At 39.5% G+C, this 23809-nt stretch overlaps 1 protein-coding gene across 31 annotated transcripts in view; it reads right to left on the bottom strand.

Moving 5' to 3' along the window:
• Window positions 1–7520: 7520 nt before the first annotated feature.
• CASK (calcium/calmodulin dependent serine protein kinase) overlaps window positions 7521–23809 on the bottom strand; it is a 412098-nt gene continuing 395809 nt past the window's right edge. For 27 of the 31 annotated variants that reach the window (XM_005301765.5, XM_024107557.3, XM_005301769.5 and 24 more), the window contains 5 exons: window positions 23373–23453; window positions 23183–23263; window positions 18185–18387; window positions 15837–15920; window positions 7521–8919 (listed from right to left, as the gene is read on the bottom strand). In XM_005301765.5, coding sequence (XP_005301822.1) covers window positions 8743–8919; window positions 15837–15920; window positions 18185–18387; window positions 23183–23263; window positions 23373–23453 — 626 coding nt within the window. In that variant the 3' untranslated portion in view covers window positions 7521–8742. The remainder of the gene's footprint in view (window positions 8920–15836; window positions 15921–18184; window positions 18388–23182; window positions 23264–23372; window positions 23454–23809) is intronic. The other 4 variants (XM_005301770.5, XM_005301766.5, XM_024107558.3 and 1 more) reach the window with 1 other exon arrangement.

Here is a 23809-nt window from a genome sequence, read left to right as displayed (position 1 = left end):
TTGCAGTTATAGCGTCACATTTTTGCCAGGCCATTACACAATATTCTACAGATTATTACATATTTAGGGCAACATCCTGAAAATCCTCACCTGCGTTAATAGTCTTTACTTATGCAAGTAGTTCCTTCAATAGGGCTGCTCACATGAACCTGGATTTTCAGAAGTAGGCCATAAGATTGTAATTTCCTTGGGGCAAGGAAATAATTCTTCTGTGTCTTGAACAGAGCTAAGCACGATTTCGACATATAACAAATCACAACTAGTGCACTTGGCTTCATTTGCTGGGATTCTCAGCAGCAAGAATAGAGTGCATGGTGGCATGTGGAATATCTTCATTTATTACCATGCAACACTCTAATAAGTAGTGACGCCATGCACTAAACCCTTCAGGCCTGACTCACATCTGGACTCCCACTGCAGCTTGTGTGTATCTGGCGAGAAGGATTCGATCCACTTGACAATTCCGAAAGATCCCTAGTGAGGTAAATCTAAGTACGCAAATTCCATGCAATGTCAAGATTTGTACAGCATTCAAACTATGGCAAAAATGGAATGCACAGCTGGAATAAAAACCTATGAAAGGTGAATTACTGCACTTCCGCAGAAGCCATTTTTCAAACTAACTGCCTAAGCAATCAGAAAAAGAAGTAAATAAAAATGTGAATAGGCACTAGTACAAACACAGGATTAAAGGCCTGATCCAAAGCCTATTGAAGACAATGGGAGTCTTTCCATTGGCTTCGGTGGGTTAAGACCAGGCTGCCTTAGGTGTCTGCAAAAACAACATTAAAAAAGAGTCACTGAGTTGACTGTGTGGCATACAATAATGTATAGGAGAGTTGGAACACTTTGCTGCTGTCCTTCAGAAATCAGCATAATTAAGGCTACATTAGTTTACATATTGTAAAAATAAAAGTAAGTGCTCTAGAACAGAGGAACCCCCAAATTGTCACATCAGGTTATGATTTGGCAGATGTATTAAACCCTGCAGAAATGGAACTCAGCACTAAGAGGGTGACAGACACTCTTCTACATCAGTGTTGTTCTCATGAACAACGAACTATTTTTTGGCAGCAGGAGAGGTAATGAGGAAAATATCTCTCCCCTCTTCCTCCAGGTGAGTCCTAGGAAACACCCGGTGTGCTTGAATTAGACACCAGCTTACATCTGGAGTGGAAAGAGCAAAAAAACCCCAACTTATTTAAATACTATTTTAAGGATCATCTCATAACTGAATTATCTGTGAGCCAGATGATTAGACAAATGTCCTTTCCGTCTTTTATACATTATATTTATGGATTATTTTCTCCAACTCTGAAAGGACAAAAGCCCATTTCTAAGGTTTCCAACAGCACAGAATCCTATGTTCAGCCTATAAATAATATGGAGTTTCTCTAATCCCCTCCGTGCAATGGATAACTTCACAGAGTGCTTCATTGACTCATTTACTTATGCTTCAGACACTTAGTCCTTGCATGAGTTTTATACTTATTCTGGCAAGCGGGCAGAGGAACAGCCACAACCTCAGGTGTTCCAAAGGCACGTAAGTAGATACACATTTAGGAGGTTTACGAAGAATCTGAAGCTTTTAAAATCGTCCAGAGTTCTGGTGGTAAAGGACAACCTCCACACACCAGTGTCATTGCACACTAATACACTGCTCTACTTAAATTGGATATGGTGTAATTTACAATATCCCAACTCTCCCTCTTATCATGGAGACAATACTTCCAAAACCATTTTTATACAAAGGCAGTAATAGAGGGGGGAAAAGGATGGCAACGTTTTATGAAAAACAAATCCTAGAATCAGGTTTGCAATTGTGATGTTTCCACACCACAATTAAACAAAACAGGATGTCCTGGTATTAGCATCAGGTAATTGTGCTACTTTAGCATGTCAACCTTTCCCCTCGCACACCCAAAAAACAATCCACACCTGTCTTAGTCACAGGTGACCTTTTAGAAGCTAATTTAAAACACAAATCTCTCAAATTGTGTATCTTTTTTAAAAGTGTGGGCACTCCCTGTGGTGGCACCCCTGGCTCTAAGGGTGCATCTTCACTGCAAAAAAGGCGTGTTCTTAACTTGGGTTAACTAGCCTGTGGTGGCTAAAGTATTAAAATAGCAGTGAAGACACAGCAACTCAGCTTTTAGCTTGGGTTAACAGCTCAGGTTCAACTCCAGTTTCCCCTGTAAGCTTTAACTTGACCTGCTAACTAGAGTTAACAGCTGAGTTGCCGTGTCTTCACTATTTTAACCTGAGTTAGTTAACACGGTTTAGCTCACTTAAGAACACACCTTTTTTTTCAGTGTAGATATACCCAATTAGCTCCTGCTGCACAGAGAACATGTCTTCCCCTCCTGCTTAAGAGACTCTCACCTCACTATCCTGGACTATTTAATTAAAGTATCAGAGGGGTAGCCGGGTTAGTCTGGATCTGTAAAAAGCGACAGAGTCCTGTGGCACCTTATAGACTAACAGAAGTATTGGCGCATAAGCTTTCGTGGGTGAATACCCGCTTCATCAGATGCATGTTGTGAATACCCGCTTCGTCAGATGGGTATTCACCCACGAAAGCTTATGCTCCAATACTTCTGTTAGTCTATAAGGTGCCACAGGACTCTTTGTTGCTATTTAATTAAAAGCAGTATAAGTGAAGGTTCCTTCAGTCTGAAGTTAAAAGTGAGTTAGACTTAAACACAAACCAGCTCCTTCATTTCCTTTGGCTTATTTGCTCTGCACAGGTGAGAAAATTAGTGATGGTTACTTGCCAGGGACACGTTAACTTTGCAACTGCCATACTTTGCTAATACCAAACACAAACCATTATGACAATGTTCCATGAGAAGATGCACCTAGATCAATCTCTTGAACAATACTAACCACTGGTTCAAGGTGAATACACCCTCTGGGCTCAGCTAGCATATCTGGTGGATCTCTTCTGACAAAAAACTTTTCATTCCATCTCATCTCCAAAAGAAACAGACAACTTTAAGGAAAGAGGACATCACATTTCGGAGCCAGCCATTCAGAGGTGCTGAGCACCCACAGCTCCCAGTGACTGTAGTTGGAATTGTGGTAGCTGAGCACTCAGGGGTGCTGGAACAATTTGTATAGTGGGGGTGCTGAGACCCCTTGAACCAAACTGTAAACCCTGTATGTGATTGAAACCACTTCAAGCCAGGGAGTGCGACAGCACCCCTCGTTTCAGCACCGATATCAGCACTGCTGAAATACAGACCCTTACTGCCATGGCCTTGGTTTCCCTAGATCAGTGGCCAGTAATAGATATGGCATGGGAAAAAAAAATCTTATTTCTGTATAGAACTAGAGGATTAAGAAAACTACATTTCATACAACCAAGAAAAGGCTATTTGTGATTAATGCTGGTAACTCCCCAGCATGCCTGGCTGAGGTTACTGCTAAAAGAAACATCTTTCCACAGTAAGAACTAAAATTCTCTGTAATGTACAGGCTTGGGAAATGAACTAGAAAAGCCTTTAACACCAAAGTTAGGTCATCAGAATTTAAAAGCTTCTTTTCTTGTCTCAGCACTCTAACGCCTCTTACAAAGGATTGGAGTAGATGGCTGTATCCAATTCTTTTAAGAACAGAAAGCAAACATTGTTGCCAGGTGCACTAATAGTACTTAATTGAAGGCCAGAAGGAAAAATGGCAAGAATTATGTTTGTAACCTGCTTGGAATATTTCCATATAATATTGGGAAAAATATGCTCTTCCTTAGTTAATCTAATGTGCCCACCACCCTGGTGCCCAGGTGCTATTATGTGAAGCAACCCTCAGGGTGTGTCTACACTACATGTCCCCATATCCTGGCTCACGCTCACTCATTAGCCAAGCCCACTACCGACCCCACACTGCAGAACCGCACACATACAAGACCCATTATACCTGCTTGACTGAACCTAAGAAAATATTTTGTGAGCAGCAGAGTTGTAGTATATTTTACTTCTAATTCATCTAGAATTCATTAGAAAAGTTTTGTAGGTTTCCTGCGTCCTCTAGAAAAACTTGTATATCAAACATGTTACTGCTTAGATCCAGGTTTTAACTGCCTTAAATAAGGGCATTTAGGCCTAATCTTAGTAGAGTAGAACAAGACCACAAAGTGCTTGGACTGGATATTTTTATCTACGTTTTGAAAGGTCAACTTTATGTTCAGCAACTTTTCCCAATACTCAGCTTCTTTTGAGCAAAGAACGAAAAATAAATAAGAAATAAGTTACAGCCTGCATATGTAAGTATTTTTCCTATTGTGATTTTTAGTAGCCATATTTAAGGTGATATTTGAGGACACGCCTTCCATTTTTAATAATGACAAAATATATCTGAGAAGCACTAAAACAGAGCAAATCTTTGAAATCTTCTAGGTTAAAATATACTGCTAAATGTGCAAGTTTGCTACTGATCTCTGAAGTTAAGAGAATATGGCAATGCATATTTCTTGACCAAAAAAACCCACCCAATGTCCAAGGATTAAATCTAGAAGGGAAGGGAACAGAAGACATTCTTCTGCTATTAAAAAGCTGCATGCGTATAGTTGCCACAACTTCCTAACTGGCTACTGCTACAATTCAATAATCTTTTCACCCTGAAACATAAAATAACAAGGGTTCTTTTTATGCAGGAAATGGAAACGTTAAAAGAACACTTAATAGAGAACCTTACAATTTTTAAGTCCACAGGCACGAGGCAGATGGAAGATGCAGCATACTGGAAGGATCAAATTTACTTAATAAACTGTCTAATGCTAAGAGCCCCAGTGCACAAGCGACTTACAAAATTATAAAGACTTGGAGCCAAAGGTAACAACTCTCTTATTCCAGGGCCACTTCTGAAGCAGTGCCAGCATAATTTAGAGCAGCCTAATGTCTGCTTAAAGTTATGTTGGCTGGCTACAGCCCCTAAGGGTGTGTTTACTTTGCAAAAAAACCTGCGGGGCAGTGAGACTCAGAGCCCAGGTCTACAGACTTGGGCTCATGCTACAGCCCTAAAAATAGCCACGTAGATATTCCCGCTAGGGCTGGGGCTCTGAGGCTGGGGGAAGGGGTGGATTTCTTTCTATGCAAGGGTAACTACATAAGGTAGTAGCATCCTCAGGCTCTAAATCCACCGCCTCCCAGAGCTCAATTGGGTACGTTTACTTGGCTATTTTTAGTGTCATAGCAGGAGCTCAAGTCTGTACACTCAGGCTCTGAGACTCACTGCTGCAGTTCCCTCCCCCCACCCGCCAGTGTAGACATAATGTCAGGGGCCATCCTCCAGCTGGGGATAGCTGAAACACAATGAGCTGCATCCCCTCACCACTAGTTCTATACCCGTTAGTCTTCTCCATACCAGGGAAACCCTCAGCTGGGGAGCTAAGGCAGCCTTCTGCTCTTTCTGCCATGGGAGTAGCATAAATGGAGCAGACAAGGCATCTAGATCGGGCCTAGAATTCCTTAAAGGTAGGCTGATCTTGGTTAGACATATTGCATCCAGAAACAAATCTATCCAAAGATCAGTTTACTGAGACAGAGACTACTGTATATCATTGCCTAAATGAGGGACTCCACTTTCTTCCCTCCAAGTCAATTATATTATATTACTGCTTAATAATAATATGCAAGGTAGCAGACTTCTCTTTCTAGGAGGCTGGTTGTTCAGAATCTCCAAGTAATTCAAATTGACAGAATCAGAATGTCCTGCATAATCAAATTTTCTTTCTGGTGGATTATGGCTTAAATAGTATCCAAGTTTCCTTACAAATACCTGTTTAACTTTACAAACATTTAAGATAAAGAAGGTGTCAATGAAGTCAGAGATACAGATGCTTACCCATAGAAGACGACTGTGTTTCTAAGAACAGGAATTCTTTCTTGCTGCATTTTGTTTAGTCTGCTCATCTTTGTGCTTGATCAGGAAAAGAGGTAGTCTGAGAGTGTACTGACCTAGCACTGAGCTAAGCTGTGGCTAGTGCCACCATATGAAGGGCTTGTCTGCAAGAATGCCTGCTCAAATGCAACTGTAATTACAATGGTACAGTACTAGTGGATGCTGACAATTGTTTCTGGATTTTCACTTATTACCAGGGTTACAGTCTATTTTTTAAACATTCTGGAAATGCTAAGGCCTGAGTGGATGAACAAGTTCCAACAATTTAATACACTTTTTGCTATCCCTTGGGGTATGTCTTCACTACCGACCGGATCGGCCGGCAGTGATCAATCCAGTGGAGATCGATTTATTGTGTCTAGTCTAGAGGCGATAAATCGATCCCTGAGTGCTCTCCTGTCGACTCCTGTACTCCAGCTTAGCAAGAGGCGCAGGCAGAGTCAACGGGGGAGCGGCAGCAGTAGACTCACCGTAGTGAAGACACCGCGGTGAGTAGATCTAAGTACGTCGACTTCAGCTACGTTATTCATGTAGCTGAAGTTGCGTAACTTAGATCGATCGATCCTCCCCCGCCATCCCCAGTGTAGACCAGGCCTTGTTAAACAATCAATGTCACGCTTTTGTTGGGGCTACATAGGTGAGGGTCCATAAGAACCTTTTTGTTAGCAGATTTCCAACAGCTTGTATACAAACATTACAAATATAACTAAGTCAAAGGACTCAATTACAAGATGTTTGTTCTGTGACCTGGTCATAACACAATTTTAGTGTATATTGTAGATGGGTCCTGTAACCGGGGTAAAGCCTTGGATCAAGGTTCCATCTACATTACAGACTGGAACTGTGTTGTGACTGGTTCACAGAATAGCCATGTTGCAACCCGGCTGATCTGGCTGTATCTGAAGTGTTGGTGGACCCTAAGATACTCTGTTGCTGTCTAAGGACTTTACAAGGAGAAAAGAGAGCAGAATCAGCATGGTCTGTGCTGCAGGGGGCAAGAGGAAGGACAGTATCAACCTATGTGCTTTAAAAGCTTTTAGCCTCTTGAGAAAAGGTTTTACAGTGAGAACATACCTTGATTATATGAAGCGTTCCCAAGCAGTTGAAACAATCTGCAGGTCAATCACATTTTAACTTTGAGGATAACCCTTTCATGGCCATGTTCTAATTTAACACACAAGCTGAAGTTCATGTTATACCATAAAACAGACAACTGAGTTCTTAAGAGAAATCAGACTCTGGATCATCATACCGTCTGTCACCTGTGACCAGGTAGATTATGATGTCATGAATTGCGGTGGTGATGATGCTCAATTTAGTTCAGCTGCATTAAGAGGAAATGTAAACCACCTGTGCCAAGGGGCATGCGATGAGGAAACAGAAACCACAGAACCACAAAGCTCTGAAATGAATACATGGCTGAATTTGCTTTCTTGGGCTTTGCTCTAGTTCATAAATTGGTCAAACCGTGTTTATGTACTCAGCAGAGCCCCATGATAGACTTGTATTCACATCAGAGCTTTTGATTAACTTAAGCATGGTCAAGAAAGGTTTCTTAAAATCTAAGAGTGATTTCAGAACTACTTGAAGAAATCTATGATGAAATGAAGGACCCAAAGGCATTTAATTGTTGAACACATAAAAGGAAGTATATTTAAAATAAAAAAAATTGGTCAGACTGTAGAGTCAGTTACCATTTTTAAGGAATTTACAGGGCTGTTGTAGATGAGTCTTTTGGAATAGCCAGTTTATCGCATTGCTTAAACTGGTTTCTTCATTGCACAGTATTTTCTCTTAAAATGTGTGCATTTTTTAAACATTACATACATATTAAAAATCAGCATTTCTTTGCTTAAACTTAATTAAAACGTTAATACTCTCAGACAACACAGATCTGAAATGGTGAAACCAGTAATTTCCCCCGCCCACCTTACAACAAATTAAATTGAGACAAAATTACAAACACATTTCACTACATGATTATTATTAATAAAAATCAGTTTTTTTATAAAGTTGCCCAAAATGCAAGGGATGTGCATAGGTTTACAACTTAGTCATAATAATATTTTTATTTTATTCCCTTGGGTACGTTTTCCCATGAACGGAATGTATTTTGCTGTAGATTACAGGTTTTTTTTTCAACACAGATACACCAACGGCATGAACGCTTGCGACTGTCCACATGCATTAAGAGTCAAGACCCAATTTCAAATCTCTAAAAGGTTTACAGAGTTCTTCAAAGAGACAGTATCACATTATCTGGATGTTACATAAAAATACTTAAAAATACTATTCTAAAAAAAAAAAAAAAAAGCAAAGAAAGGCCTTTAAAATTTATGAATTTGTTTTGCAATCATTAGACTAATTATTTCAAATAAATAAAGGAAAGCAAGGTATCCCAATCCATAAAATCAGACTCTAAATAGAATGTAGTGTTCCACCCCCAAGTTAAGGTAACAGAATCATTTATTATTATTATTATTAAAATAGATTATAGAAAGCAGCATCTATTTTGTGCAGTTTTTAGGGGCTTTGAAATAATAAGCTATGATTTCCAAAAATATAACATTCCAAAGGATTGAATAATACATATATTGAAACATATATTTTATTAAAGTTTAGGAGAACTGATTAAAAAAGATACTGTCTCTTTAAATTAGTGTTTAATTTTTTTTCTCCTCCTATCTATTAGGACATGACAATAATTATAAATTTAGGTCACACTACATCTAGGTAGTCTCTAGGGGCCAAGATCTGTTGACACAAGGTCAATAACAAAGAGGTTTTCCATGTATGAGGTGGTTCCCAGTATTGATAAAATTCTTCAGTTATCTGGTGAAAGGCCTAATAGACCCAGGAGACTGGAACCCACTGTGATGCTGTACAAACAAGCTCAATGGCTTCCTCCAGATGCCTGATTGTTTCATCAATTTCATTGTTGATAATTGTTAGATCAAAGTAGTGTGCATATGTTCTCTGTAAGATCTCAGATTCCTTTTGCAGGCGCTGAAGAGATTCATCCTGCACAATGATTGGAAAAGAAAGCAAGAGAGATAAATTAGGTTCTTTTGTTCAGTTTTCTGTTTGTTGGTTACAGAGAAGGAAACAGCAAAAATAAAACCTAATCTAAGGATTCATGAATGACTTATGTCCTCTACATAATGTCAAATTCCATGCACAAGGAAGAAACTAACTTGCTTCTCCCTTGTAACTTTACACAAAATCACAATTCTCAACAGAGGTTACTCAAGACACATCAGGACACTTATCTAATTTGTGGGAAGGGTTAAACAGACAGGGGATAAGCATGAGGATTGAAAAAAAAAAAATAGAAGTAAGAACCAGTACAAACATGGAAAGAGTGCCAGTTCATGAATGAAAACATACCCAGTTCACAAATACAAGCTGTTTGGCATCTATCCAGACATCGATACTGGAAACATGACAGGATGTGTTTTCAAGTATCAGCTGTTTTCGGACAATTTCTGTAATATCTATTACTACTCAGCATCAGTCTTTGAGTTTCACTTTCTTTTATTTTAATAAGTATTTACTGTGGACAGTCTATGGAAATTCTCACTCTATTGCTTTCTAATTTCTCTTTTACTATAACCCTCTTCTAACATCTTATGGTCTATCTGAGACTATTCTAATTCCAGACTCTACTGGTGCAATTCAAGCCCACCAAAAATAGCTGCACCAGGTTCACCACCTCCAACTCTTCTGGGAGTTGTGTCGGGAACCTGCCCTAAATTGAGACCAGGTTATCATATATGGCCTTTGGAATCATATTTTGTGGGTGCTCCTGCCACGCTCCTCCAAGGCCAGCACTGCTCACATTCTGGGATTCACTGATTGAGTCTGGGCTTCCAAATGGAGCAGGGTTGCAGGAGGCTTGTGGCATGGATGACTCACGCCCCCACTCACTCTGGGGGGCCTGCTGCCTCAGTTCTGTGGTGAGAATGAATGATGGGAGTTTAAACTCTCTTCTCACAATTCCCTCAGGATACCAGAAGATCACCTGAAATTTCCCACAAGCCATTGCTTCTAGAAACTGTGGGATAGGTACCCAGGAGTCAGTGCAAATGAAATGTCATCGCACAGTGCAATATGGAAATGGGGCAAAACTACTCCCAAAACAATATGGCCAGTATGGGCACACTGCAGTGTTAGTACCTACCCTGGTGTTATCCCACCAGTTCAATTAGCAATGGTTCAGTTCTCTAGTGTACCAATAGATGCAGCCCAGCACTCCAGTGCTATAAAGCACAGAGCAGCATTGAGTGGTCTTATTACTTGAAATTATTTGGGCCACAAAATTTGATTTCCATAGTCTTCATATTAAGAGGGAAACTGGGTTCTCTTTCCTCAACTGACCAAGTATCTGGAATTGCACTGAATAATAATAATAAAAAAAAGATGTGGAAGCTGCACCTTTTGGGGCATCTGAAAATCAGCATTCAGTGGGAGGAAACTGGGATGAGGCACTTTTCCTACACCATGAAACTAACCATTTCTTTGAGTATAGTTCTAGATCCTGATTGAATCGCTTCAGAAAAGCAGCAGCTCCTAACAACTGTACAGTCCCCACTAGTCAACAGAAGGTGACTCAATCTCTCCATAATTGAACACTACATTCAAACATAAATGTAGCCAAGTGCTCCTCACACAGACGTATACAGGGAATGTCCTTTTAAGGAGTATTATGCACCCAAACAAGCACATGTGAAAAACAATATGTGCAGATTTGTCCTATGCTATTCTCAAGTCAATTACTGATAAAGAGAGACCTTAGGTTGTGCTAAATACACCACTGGGACACCTACAATAACGCAGCAACCATGGCAAAATCCTCAACTATCGTCAATTATCATAGCTCAACTGACTTCAACAGAGCTTCAATGATTTCTACTAGCTGAGAATTGGACGCCTTTGTGTTTAAATTAATTTACAAAGTGAAAAATTATATTTGTATAAGTGCTAAATTTTTAGCACTTTCAAGATACCTAATTAAAAGGTACATTTTATGTCTGTAACCCCAATGTTTTAAAAATACACAGTACTGGACACCGTATATTTCAAATGAGTATAAACCAGAAGCCATTGGACTAATACTGTATGTTATAATATAAAAGGTTTTAGAACTCGGGACACAAATGTAGGTTTTCACAATCAGTTTCATGCCTGTATCAGTAATACTCAGTAAATGTATGGATATAAACTTTTTAATCTACACTATTTTATAACGGTAAATTAGCAGAGAAAATAGAAATCTGCAGGGAATCTGTAAAACATGTGGGTATTTCCTTTAAAAAAAGGAAAACAGGAAAAGAATGAGAAGAGTTGTTCTCAAATCTTTACTTCTACTTGGCTCTGGTCCTAGATTTTGCAAAAACAAAGAGGGTATTTCAAAAATATCTATTAGATTATAGCATTTAACTGTCACTGTTGTTCCTACATAATATTTTATAGACAACTAAGGAGATTGTATTTTGGGAGACCTACACTACTTACCCTCATGGAAATGCAAAATGTTACTTTTACCTACTCCTAGGGGAATTCTGCGCCAAAAAATAAAAAATTCTGCAGCAAAAAATAAAAAATTCTATGCATGATATAAAATTCTGAAAAATTCTGCATATTTTATTTGTCAAAATAACGCAATATAATCACTCTGGTTTCAATTATTTTGGTAATTTATTTCAACGACAATATAATGGATGGAAAATTGGAGTGGAGAGCATTGGAGGAAATCCCCAACCCCCCATGCCTAACAGTAATGTAACTAGGTTTGACCCTTTATTTCTAGTTATTAGTCAACAAATATATGCAGCCATATGCTCAGTGTTACATCCTAGGCAACTGAACAGCAATTGAGGGCTGGGGAATCAAACTCACAATTTATACTGACTACTGACCATCTCCAGAAAGGTCAGTAGCAAACAGTTCATGGAGCCCATTCTGATAGGAATTTTTTTCAGTCCAAAAATGTAGACCAGTTCTAATCACTAAAGCACCAGAAGCATTTATAAAGCCATACTGTCCTTTACACCACTCTGGCAATGTAAAGGAGCCTTAAAACATTTACACCTGTTTTATACTCCTGGGGGAATTCACAAAGAGAATGGGAACAATTCACTAAGTAGGCCGGCTGCTACATTCTGCTCTGCCTGAGGGGACAGAGCCTGTCCCACACCTATCTCCTCAGAAACACCCCGAAGCCCTGCCCCATCCACGCCAAGCATGCTGCAATAGCAAGCGAGAAGGACAGAGTGTCTCTCTCCCTCTCACACATACGACTCTATAACCCCCACCCTCCCTTGGGTGGTGATTTACATCTCTACTGGCTGCTCCGGGTGCCCAAACCAACCTGCCTGCACTGCTGGGGAGGGGCGGATGACTGATTTTGCGGCTTCCCTTTGCTTCCTCATCAGAAGGCATTTTTCTGTGTGGAAGCAAAGAAATCTTCAGGGGACATGAATTCTGTGCATGCACAGTGATGCGGAATTGCCAGAGGAGTATTTTTACTATTGTCCTCAAGAATGTAGGATAAGTCTTTTACTTTACTGAATTAAGGATTGGCCTGAGCTGCAAAGTTCTGAAGTGGGTCCAAACTTCCTCAAAGTTTGGGAAGGAGGAGCCAGCTCAAGGTTTCTTGTTTGGTCCCACCTCTAATTTGAATATACGACAGAATTATCACCTCTCTGCATATTCCAAATTTACAGTATTATTTGTGCACATGTCCTTTAAAAAAAACCTGAATATCAGAATGCAAGATATATATCTAGCCACACTGGATAACAGTTTTGGCTAAATGTTTCTGGTAAGTTGATTAGCAGTTAAAGGATTTATGTCACTTACCATGTAAGTGGCCATAATCAGGCTTCAAAACTAACATCCCATTAAGACCTCTCTTTACATTGTGAAGGTTAGCGTGGCAACCAGAAGGGATATCATTTTTTGTTTTAAAATTAAAATGTTAAAACTAGAGATGTGCTAGGACATTTGAAATCTCTAAAATTTGTATTTTCAATTGTGCCAGGCAGTAAGACATTTCAGGCCATGCATTTCTGGGGATTATTACATGTTTTGTGGTTGAAGATATCAAGCACTTGGTTTGTGCCTCATAAAACCACGAGAACCATCCAATATTTACCCAGAAAGGCACTGTATTTTGTGTCTTTACTCTCAGTTATAGTGGGATCCCTGTAAACTGGAGATACTGTACATGCATTCTACAGTCGGTTAAAATGGCTCAACTGTGCATTGCAGGATAAGGCTGTTTGAACCGTGTCAACCACAAAGTCATAATGTGCATTTCCTAGAGTAGGAATAAAAGTCTCTGTGCTCACTTGTTTTTGAGGCTATCCTTTTAACTTTTTTCTTTTTGCCAATGAATAATCCTTCCATTTGAATGAGCTTTAGCACAGATGTCTAGGTCTTTAGTACTTTATACTTTTATTCTAACGGCAAAAGTAATGTTGAGTGGGAATAAGGATGTCTACAATCTAAATCTATTAAAATAATCAGAATTGCATCTTATCAGGTCCTAGCTGGTACTTACAGGCAATTTTCTGCACCATTTTGGCAGCTATATAAAGTGAATAAGAGTGCAGGAAAATGAAAAGAAAGGCAAAGATGATAATTCAAGAAAAAACATAAGGAAAAAAGACAGTCATTTACAGATGTTTGCACGTCAGGTGTTTGTAAAAATGAAACAAAGCAGGATAAAAAGGTCAAAAGGGCTATTCTTTATGCAAATGAATCTTTTGTAAAAGAAAAAATGAATGGGAAATATGAAGTATGCGCACGAAAACCTAGTCTGCTAAGACACATCATACCACAGTTTCTGTATATATTCCATTCCCTCTCATGCAGCACAATAGATCCAGGTGAGTAGGACCCCAGATTGCATTAATGTCCATTGTTATTACTTGTTTTTTAAAGTGAGTGTTAGTGGTTTACAGACAGTGACAGTTTTAGCAAGTATTCAAAACATTAAAGCATGACTCTGACTTAGCAATGGAGTCTACTTGGATGAATTTTTATGCCACACAGATCGAATTGCAGGATCTGGGCCATAAAAAGTAAACAAAACTTAAAAGGAAATACAGCACAAGAGCATAATAATGAGACTATATATTTGAACCCTAACCTTTCTTGGTTTAACTCCCCTATGTCTTCCATCTCAATGAGGGGAAAAAAGCCCAATCTTGCACATGCCCACACTGTAGCTCAGTACATCCCAAACCAGCAATTTGCTTTCTCATATTAACCCTTCCAGTTCTCCCCCATCTCACATTCTACAACATGAACTTCTGAATGGTTAAAAGAAAAGTACCACTGGTATTTCAGAGTTGGAGATTTGAAACACCACACTGGAGCAATCAGATAATTCTGTAATAACTTTGGGCCAAAGACATATGGATTTTAAAAAAAAAAGGCAAAAATAGTACTGAAGATTTTCAGGGGCTTTTGTGCATTTACAATGTGTTGTACAATAGCTCCAGCTAAAATAATCAGAACAGTTGCATAACAATCCAGGACTGATTCTCACGCTCTTGAGCTGTTTTTTTTTTTTTTTTTTTTTAACAAACAGTTATGCAATCTGCTGTGCAAAATAATATCTACCATTACAAGTGACTAAGATGCAGCATTTTAATATTTGCTCATATAAATTTACGGTAAATGACAACATCAGCAATGTTTCAGAGGAATAATCACTACATCATTTTAACGTAGCTGAAATCAGAATGCTCTGAGACATCTTCATTTCTGTGTTTGGAAAACTTAACAGTTAAAACAAAGTATCAGAGGGGTAGCCATGTTAGTGTCTATCCACAAAAACAACAAGGAGTCCAGTGGCACCTTAAAGACTAACAGATTTATTTTGGCATAAATCTGTTAGTCTTTAAGGTGCAACTGGACTCCTTATTACTTAAAACAAAGCCATTTGTCTTTCACTTTTTTTCCATAATTTTCTTGCCATTTTACTAATTATTTATGGTATTTGTGTTTGACCATCTTTATCCTTTCTGGCCCATCATTTATCTGCAAGAATCCGTAGTGAAGTCCTAATTCAAATTGTGTTATCACACACATTATGTCTGGGGAAGCAGACTGTTGCTACAAACACAGGATTATCATTTCCCTGCAGGATCAAAGAGATGGAAGAGGGATTTGCTAAGAGAGAAAGTTCTTATTAAGATACAAATACAATTAACACCTTACTAGAGCAAAAAAAAGGAAAGAGCTGGTTATAAATGTTTTGTTTGTTCTGGTTTGAGCTAAATCCTGAGGTCTTTATTTACATAAACTCTCTTTGAACATGAACACTTAATTTCTCACAAGCAGGTATCCATTCCAGTTTCACAGTTCCAAGTATCACAATGTTATTTGAATGTAATAAGCAAGTTTCTGGTACATTGCTATGGGATTTCTTTTCTCAAAGATGAAACTTAGTAGCAGCTTCCTCCTTCTACTTGGGGAGGAAAGAGTAAAGTAGACTGAATGACTCAGAAACTGGAAATTTTTGGACAGCTGACCAATTAGCTGGCTCAATGGCCACAGCAAGGATTTTGGAAACAATTTTTTTAGGTAGGGAGGAAATAAAACTGAATATATTTTAAAAGGATATCAAATGATCAATACTGATCTATATATCAGCTGATGTTAAAGTTGTCATGTGAAGAGCTAAGAGTACTATGAAGTGCTTCCCTAGTAGTGACAGTGCATGGACCCTTGCAGCTCAAGTTTATATTTAAACGTAGGAAAAATCATTTGTTATTCAGTAAGATCATCTCAATCTTAACTTCAGTGGTGTTCTGACCCCACTATAAAAGACAACTGGTCAGTTAAAATGTTGATCTTATTCACATACTGAATCATCCATATAATTGTGTCTCCTGATAAAAACATTTATCTGTAATAAGCCTTACCTCATTAATGCCTGGGGTAATCGTAGGTGCAGCAATAAAAACAACAAAAGGGGCAAACTCTGCAGTTCTCAGGACCTTCAGTGCCTATGTAAAAAACATTAAATACTTGAGAAGAGGAACAAATCAATCAACAGGATACAAGTTTAAATACACAAACAGAGGGAAGAACTAACAAGACTTTAGATCAGTTTTAAAATATAATCAAGAAATATTAAGAATTAAGACCCTGATCCTGGTAAGACTTACAGATGTGCTTAAGCTTACAGTCACATTTACTCCACTAAGTCTTTGCAAGATTGGGGCCCAAACTGTCAGTTCATCATCATAAATAACTGCCAGGGTAAACATCCAAGATTTCATATGCAGGGTATTTTTCCTACAGAAAAAACTAAAAATCAGTTTATATTTAAGCTAAAGAATTTGCATTAGCCAGAAAAACTTTTGCTCTGGTTATTCTCAATGGGTCAAAATGTAAATTGTACTTTATAGTAAATGATGACTAAAATATAAGAAAACATTTTCTGGTTGAGAATATTGTTCAGCCTACAGATAAACTTATTTTTATTTTTGCTGAAGCAAAAATGTTCTGATTTGGAAACTATGAAGCTTTCAAAGTGTGAGGGTACTGAACATACTAATAATTCAATAATCAAACTGAGACCAATGGCCCTGCTAGAGAGGCTACAAGCTACCTCTATGCAGAAGGGTAAATGTAAAGACAATGGTTATGCTTAACCTGACTCAAACAGTAATGATTTATGAGTGACAGATAGTTCCACAAATGAGGCCCTACTACAGGGAGTCCCTCCTCCTGGCCTGTTCCAAACTGAAACTTGGGGTAGGTAGCAAGCAAACATAACCTAGCTGATCTCAACTGTCTGGGCAGAACGTAGAATGAAAGATACTTCTATTCCACTCCAAAGCAGTACAAAGTGGCCCTTTGTTTTTTAAACCAGCCTGACAGCCAGCTGAGTTGATGTCTCTCTCTGCTGCTTGAAATCCACCTTCAGGTATAATCAGGTATGCATTGTTTCTACAGAAAAAAAGAGGTCACCCTGCAAACATGGGTACATGAGTCAGGGAAGCTCACAGAATGGAGGATGCCTGAACCTGGAATACAGAAACAGGGTAATTAACTAGAACTGGGCTCATGGACAAGTACTACAATGACTCTAACGAATTAGGTGAGCTGCATTATACAATGTAGTCAGATATCTTATTTTGGTTCTGAAAGTCTCCACTTAGGTAAAACAAAGTCCATCAACTGCACTGTCCCGAACCAAATCTGTGATCTCATGAATCCAGCCACAAAAGAAGAGAAGAGCCAGTGTAGAGAAAACAGACAATATTGGTCACAACTAGTTAATTTTGCTCAGAGGGGGATGAGCCCTGCAAACCAAAGCAGTGACTGGTGGAAAAGAATGCAGAGAGTTCATAACCCAAGAAAAATAACGGTCAGGCTTGTTGTCTTCTGGGCTCAGCTGCTCATATTTTTAATTGGTTCCTGCAAGTTATTTCAGGCCTGGTCTCTTGTTTCCCCATGTCCTTTAACCTGCTTGAATATGAATTCAAAGGCACCACAGCTAAAAATAAAACATACAAATACTCAGCCATCAACTGAAATTCATATCAACGTGGGGGGTTCCAAAGGAAATTAGTCAAAATGTTCCACTTAGGATTTTATATCAAGATTGCAACACTGTGAATAAAGTATTCATATTCTTTGAGTTTGTGAATTTACCTACTCACTGATGCTATTATAACACACACAAAGACATTAATAAATATAGTTGTAGCCATTCTATAGGCAACACCTTCCTATGGCATCAGTGATTGACAGAGAATGCTATTTCTGGGATTGCTGACCTAGTAACAGCAGGGAAGTAGGGGGCAATCAGGACAATGCAGAACAAAATTCCCTCTTGTGTGTGGTATCAAAGTGAAATCTAGGGCTGAACATACTAATGCATTACAGCTGGCCAGCACAGACAATCAGCTGCTTCAATGGACAGCTAAGTGCAGTGAACAACAATGTAACAATAATTTCCCTTATTATATTAAAGTGTGCAATAAGCAGATTTTCATAGCAGTACTGGTCCCTTGCCAAGACAAATGGTGAGCTCATTTCTACTTCTTACTTTTACTCTAATAATCAGTAGAAAATGATTTCATACACTGAAGTTCCTGTGTGGAACCATTGCCCCACATACTAAAAACCTTTCACATTAAATGTATGATGAGCTATACGTCTTAAATTCTATGGTCAAAAAATGACTGGCGATAGATAACAAAATAAAATTCAGGTGTCTCTGATAAGTTTTGCATTTTTATGTATTTCCAATAAGTACCTGAGGCTCTACATCAAGTATTGCAATTAGTCCCTGCTCATGGATCTTCCGTATTGTTTCCAGTTTTGTCCCATACATTGCGTCCTCATGGCTGCCATATTCCAAATATTCATTGTTGGATATATCCTGCATCATTTGGTCATGTGATACAAAGTAATAATTCTTTCCATTTTCTTCATCTTTTTTGGGAGGTCTGGTTGTGTCTGAAATGTCAAGGAATGCAAAAGGACACAATTTAAATGTGGATTTTTTTGTTGGCCTATTAATAGTTATTCATGTAACAATCCACTCCCAAACTGTTCTAAATCTTGATTATTTTTTACATATTTTCAAAGTTTTATTCACTTGCTCGACAAAGGCTTACATTAACCATCAATTACTATTTAAATGATTCTTTTAAACTTCAAAGGTGCGGGGAGAGGGGCATAAGGTGTGTGTGTCTCTGTCCCGTTTCTGTATAATTGCTAGCAGAGAATCATAGAATCATAGAATCATAGAATATCAGAGTTGGAAGGGACCTCAAGAGGTCATCTAGTCCAACCCCCTGCTCAAAGCAGGACCAATTCCCAGCTAAATCATCCCAGCCAGGGCTTTGTCAAGCCGGGCCTTAAAAACCTCCAAGGAAGGAGACTCCACCACCTCCCTAGGTAGCGGCGAACAGCAGAGGCTAACAGCAGGAGTTTGCCTGGGAGTTCGCGTGGGGAGAGCGCACTGAGGCTTTCATCTGCAGGTTTCTCCGAGTAGTTCCTGCAACAGTTGAGGAAGCTCCTAAGAGGACGGTGATATGGAAGGTGAGCGATCAGCTGTTGTAACCTGCACAGGTTGTGCCATGTTTGTCTTTCTTCCGCAGGACAGAAGTGACTTTGTCTGTACAAAGTGCAAGCTGGTCTCCATATTGGAGGAGAAGGTTCGAGGGCTGGAGAAACAAGTATCGACTCTGCGTTGCATAAGGGAAAATGAAGATTTCCTGGACAGACGTCAGGAGATGCTTCTACGGCCACAATGTTCTGAAGATTCAGAGCAGGCGCAGCAGGGACAGAAGGATTGTGAGGAGGTTTGGCAGCATGTGACTTCCAGAAGGAGAAAGAGGAGCGTCCATGCACCAGCAATGGAAATACAGGTGAGCAATCGTTTCCATGTTCTCTCTACAGGTGCTAATGCGGAGAGTGGACTAGATGGCCCATCTGAGGGAAGGGAGCAGAAGGAGACTCCACCGATTGGAAGGCAAAAGATGCACTGTCCTAGGGATGGGGGTTCCACGACCACCACTCCCAAGAGGAGGAGGAGGGTGGTGGTGGTCGGGGACTCCCTCCTCAGGGGGACTGAGTCATCTATCTGCCGCCCTGACCGGGAAAACCGAGAGGTCTGCTGCTTGCCAGGAGCTAGGATACACGATGTGACGGAGAGACTGCCGAGAGAATGGTGTTTAGTTTGGTGGAAGACACTAGTAACTCAATTAACTCTGGAACTTGTACCATGACTATGCGTAGGCTTCAAGCACAGGGAAGAGAAAGGGGTTTTGAAATCCTCCAAGCCTTCCTTCTTCCTTGGTGAACAAACCCTCCTGATAGACACTTGCATATTCAACCCCCAGTGACTCTTGTCTGCCTTCAACTCCTTCCTCAAACCTTGATAAATTCTGCAAGAAGAGGTCTCCAGTGCACTCCTTCCTGCCTCTCCTGTCTCAATCTAATCTTGGGCTTCAAGGCATCATTCCGACTCTCCACCTCTAAGGCCTTGGCCCCATCTTCGCAAAATTCCCTCACCACCTCTCATCCTCTCCCTTTACCTCTGTCCTCAACCTTGTATCCTCTGGTACGATAGGCGGAGCTGATAGTATCAACGATAGTTAAGGTTGCCCAACACTTCCCATTATAACACTCTTTTTTTTTTTTTTTTTTACACAACCATTTAGTTCAGAAGCTCTCGTATCTCCATACTTTGGAACAGGGACATGAAATTTGGCGGGGGTGGGGAGTGTCACCCTAATGTCAGGGATGTGTCTTTTGGTGTATTCAAGACAATTCACCCAAATATGGTCAAGTTAGAAGCATTACAGTTAACACCTTTCTTCCGAGCCTGTGTGAAGAGTTTGGTAGCTAGAGTCTCCACTGAGCTTGCTCTAGCACAGGGCTGTAGAGTCTGTGCAGAACTTTCACTGCAATTGCTTCTCCCAGCTGCCAGGGGCTGCTGGGCAAAGGAATGTGGGAAGAGGAGAGTGATGCTGGTAAACCAGGTGCCAGCAATTGCAAAGGCTGTAGGTGTCAACTGAGCACTGAAATTCACAACTGGAAACCAGATCAGCTCATCCATATGTCAATATTTTTCAGAGTAGGTGTTAGACTTGTAAAGATGTCCATAAGTTGCTAAATACATTAATCTAACTTATAATGGCTGTATACCATGCTATAAAGTAATATGCAAGTTTTGCTTTATAATTGTAAAAATGCCCGCTCTGAACTTGTGAACCTAGGCAGGAAGAGTGTTACCTCTGCCCATCAAGGACTATCAAAACTAAATGGGACAATGTAGGACAAAAATTTTGTTGATTGCCCAATCCACCCATGAGGTTATGTGCAGGAGCAATCATACCAGTGGTTTGAACTCTGGGGGAAGGGCAGATAAAGACGCTTACAAGAAGAAATAGCTCTCTCTCTCTCTGCCGTTTGGACTCTCACAACGGCTAAGAAGTAAAAGCAGAGATCCCCAGGGTCAACCTGGTTAGCCCTAAAAGACGTTCAGTGGAAAGATTACAACATCTGTCACCTTTCAGAACCACAGATTGTAACACATTTGTGCTTATATGTTGCCTGCTTTAACCTGTAAATAACTTTCTTGTTTCTTTTTTCCCAGTTAATAAATCCTTAGTTAGTTTACTATAAGATTGGCTACCAGTGTTGTCTTTGGTGTGAGATCTAAGGTGCAAATTGATCTGGGGATAAGTGACTGGTCTCTTGGGACTGGGAACAACCTGAATATGTTGTGATTTTTGATGTAAGTGACCATTTATCACTAACTCCAGCTTGCCTGGGTGGCAAGATAGACCGGAATGCCCAAGAGTGACCCAAGGGTAAGACTTTTACAGTGATCCACAAGCTCACATTTATTACTGGGTTGGTGAAATCTAATTACAGAACATACCACCAGTTGGGGTGTCTGTCCCGCTTTTTGACAGTCTGCCCTGAGGCTGGCACTCGTGGTTGTGAACCACTCCAGACAGCGTGACAGAGGGATTTTTAGGAGTCATAAGCATATACTGTACATAGTAGTTTAAACCATGACCATGGATCAATTTGCCAGAGAAAGAGAGATTGTGTGTGAGTATATATAGAAAAGGAGGGGACCTGGGATAGAGGCCTGAATGACATCAGCATGACTGCAGTACAGAGAAAGAGGAGCTGCCCGGGGGGAGGCTTATTGAATAATCGGAGAATTACAAGCACACAAACAGAATCCCAAAAGCCACAGGTGGAGAGTGAGTGGTAGGAGAGGAATTAATTGACTGTTGAAAGCAGTAGGGAGAGAGAGAAGCCCTGTAAAATTGGCAATGAGAGGGTCAGTCACTGGTGACATTAGTAAAAATGGCTTCAGTGAAAAGGAGAGGGTGGGAGCCATAATGAAGGGGTTCTAAGAGGGAGTTTAGTGGGGAAGGAGTTGAAGCAACCAGCACAACCAAGGAGTTTGTGTGCAAAGAAGAACTCTTCTAAAACCCCTATGATTTTTCTGCCTCCACCAGCACAGAGAGGTTCTAAAAATTAACACCGAGGGCTACATTAACTGTAAAAACAATGAACTTCCCGTAACTACAACTCATCTAACCTTCATTATAAAACAAAAAGCTAACAAGGTATAAATCTGTCTAGGTTCTTATGCCATAACCATCACTGTCGTGTCTGAGCACCCGTGAAGGGGATCTGTTGGATTCTGTGAGTGGAACTGGGGACAGCTAGCTGGTGGAGGGGTTTATGCCTCTGGTCTCAGAATGCTGAATTTGAAGAATAAATGTGTGCTCCCCAGTTGTTAACTACACTGCAGAGGGTTCTGTGGCTCCTGTGGCAGGGCATGCAAATCCTACAGTGGCAGCGAGGTCACGAAGGAGAATCAGGGATTTTGGTAACAATTTATTTGCAAACAGTAAAATGAACTGCACTTTGCTCTTATCCTCATCTCTGGATAATTCTATGGGAACTTAAAGTAACAGTCCTCAAGGCTGTATGTAGAGTAATGTAAAACAGTGAAATAAGGTAAATGTATAAAATGTTTAATCGAAGTCCAATTTACATTTCTTTTCATGGGAATTTTGTGACCTTGAGACCTTCTCCTGTTTTGACTGATCCAGACACATAAAACTAAATATTTAAAAGATAATGCAACAGAGGGTCCCGTGGCACCTTTAAGACTAACAGAAGTATTGGGAGCATAAGCTTTCGTGGGCAAGAACCTCACTTCTTCAGATGCAAGTAATGGAAATTTCCAGAGGCAGGTATAAATCAGTATGGAAATAACGAGGTTAGTTCAATCAGGGAGGGTGAGGTGCTCTGCTAGCAGTTGAGGTGTGAACACCAAGGGAGGAGAAACTGCTTCTGTAGTTGGCTAGCCATTCACAGTCTTTGTTTAATCCTGAGCTGATGGTGTCAAATTTGCAAATGAACTGGAGGTCAGATAATATAAAGATAATATATGTGAATAAAGTGACTGTTAGGTTTAAACCTTAAAATGCCAAACATTTGGGGGAAGGGTGCCTCAATAAAAACATAGGTTTTATGTGAATAGTATGAAAATGTTCCAAATGAAAGGGATGCTGTATATATTTAGGTGCAAGAATTGATGGTATTTTTCATACCACACCCTCCTTCTCCCCTCCAGTATTATGATTCATCCACCCTTAACTTTACATAAGCTTTAACAGAGTACAATTACACATGCAATAATTAACTGGGCATATCATCATATAAATAATGCATATAATTTTGTGCCACATTTAACATAGCTACTTACGTGGAATAGGGTATGCAAATCTGTCTGGGTGTTTTGTGATGAGTGTATTTTTTATGTGTCTTCTTCCCACACCATGTGCACCTAATCCACAACACAAAGAGGAAATTTATATTCACCACCATTAAGATATTCAAAACATACTGTTAAAATTACTGTTCTGTTTAGAATGATAAGGTATACTCAAAATTACCTAGTAAGACTAGTGTTTTCCTTTTGAATGCTGGCAGTTTTACTACTTCTTCATATGTGACGAGATCTAATTGATCAAATACTAAAATGTAACACAAAATAGAAAGATAAGAGAAAAACGTATATGAAGTGAGTTAAGAAACAGATTTTCATTTATGCCAAACTGAAATTTTAGTAACCATATTAAATGTGCATTCCAAAACCCCATTTCTAAAAAATGTAAACTGACAATACTGAAATATATTTTAATTAGACATTTTATGGTTGCAAGTTTAATAAAAACATTCATTTTTAAGTCCACAAAAATGGTTAAAAATGTAATAACATTCAAACCTATTGAAAGGCTCAGAACAGCTTGCATGTCATTTCATGCAGTATTCAGCAGATAATGAGTTAAAATGGCATGCCATCACATTTTTTGCATGCCTAGGAAATTAG

This window comes from Chrysemys picta, chromosome 1 (assembly GCF_011386835.1).
Source record: "Chrysemys picta bellii isolate R12L10 chromosome 1, ASM1138683v2, whole genome shotgun sequence".
NCBI classification, from domain to species: domain Eukaryota; kingdom Metazoa; phylum Chordata; order Testudines; family Emydidae; genus Chrysemys; species Chrysemys picta.
Note: the sequence above shows the minus strand (reverse complement) of the source record. Positions and strands in the feature narration are given on the sequence as shown.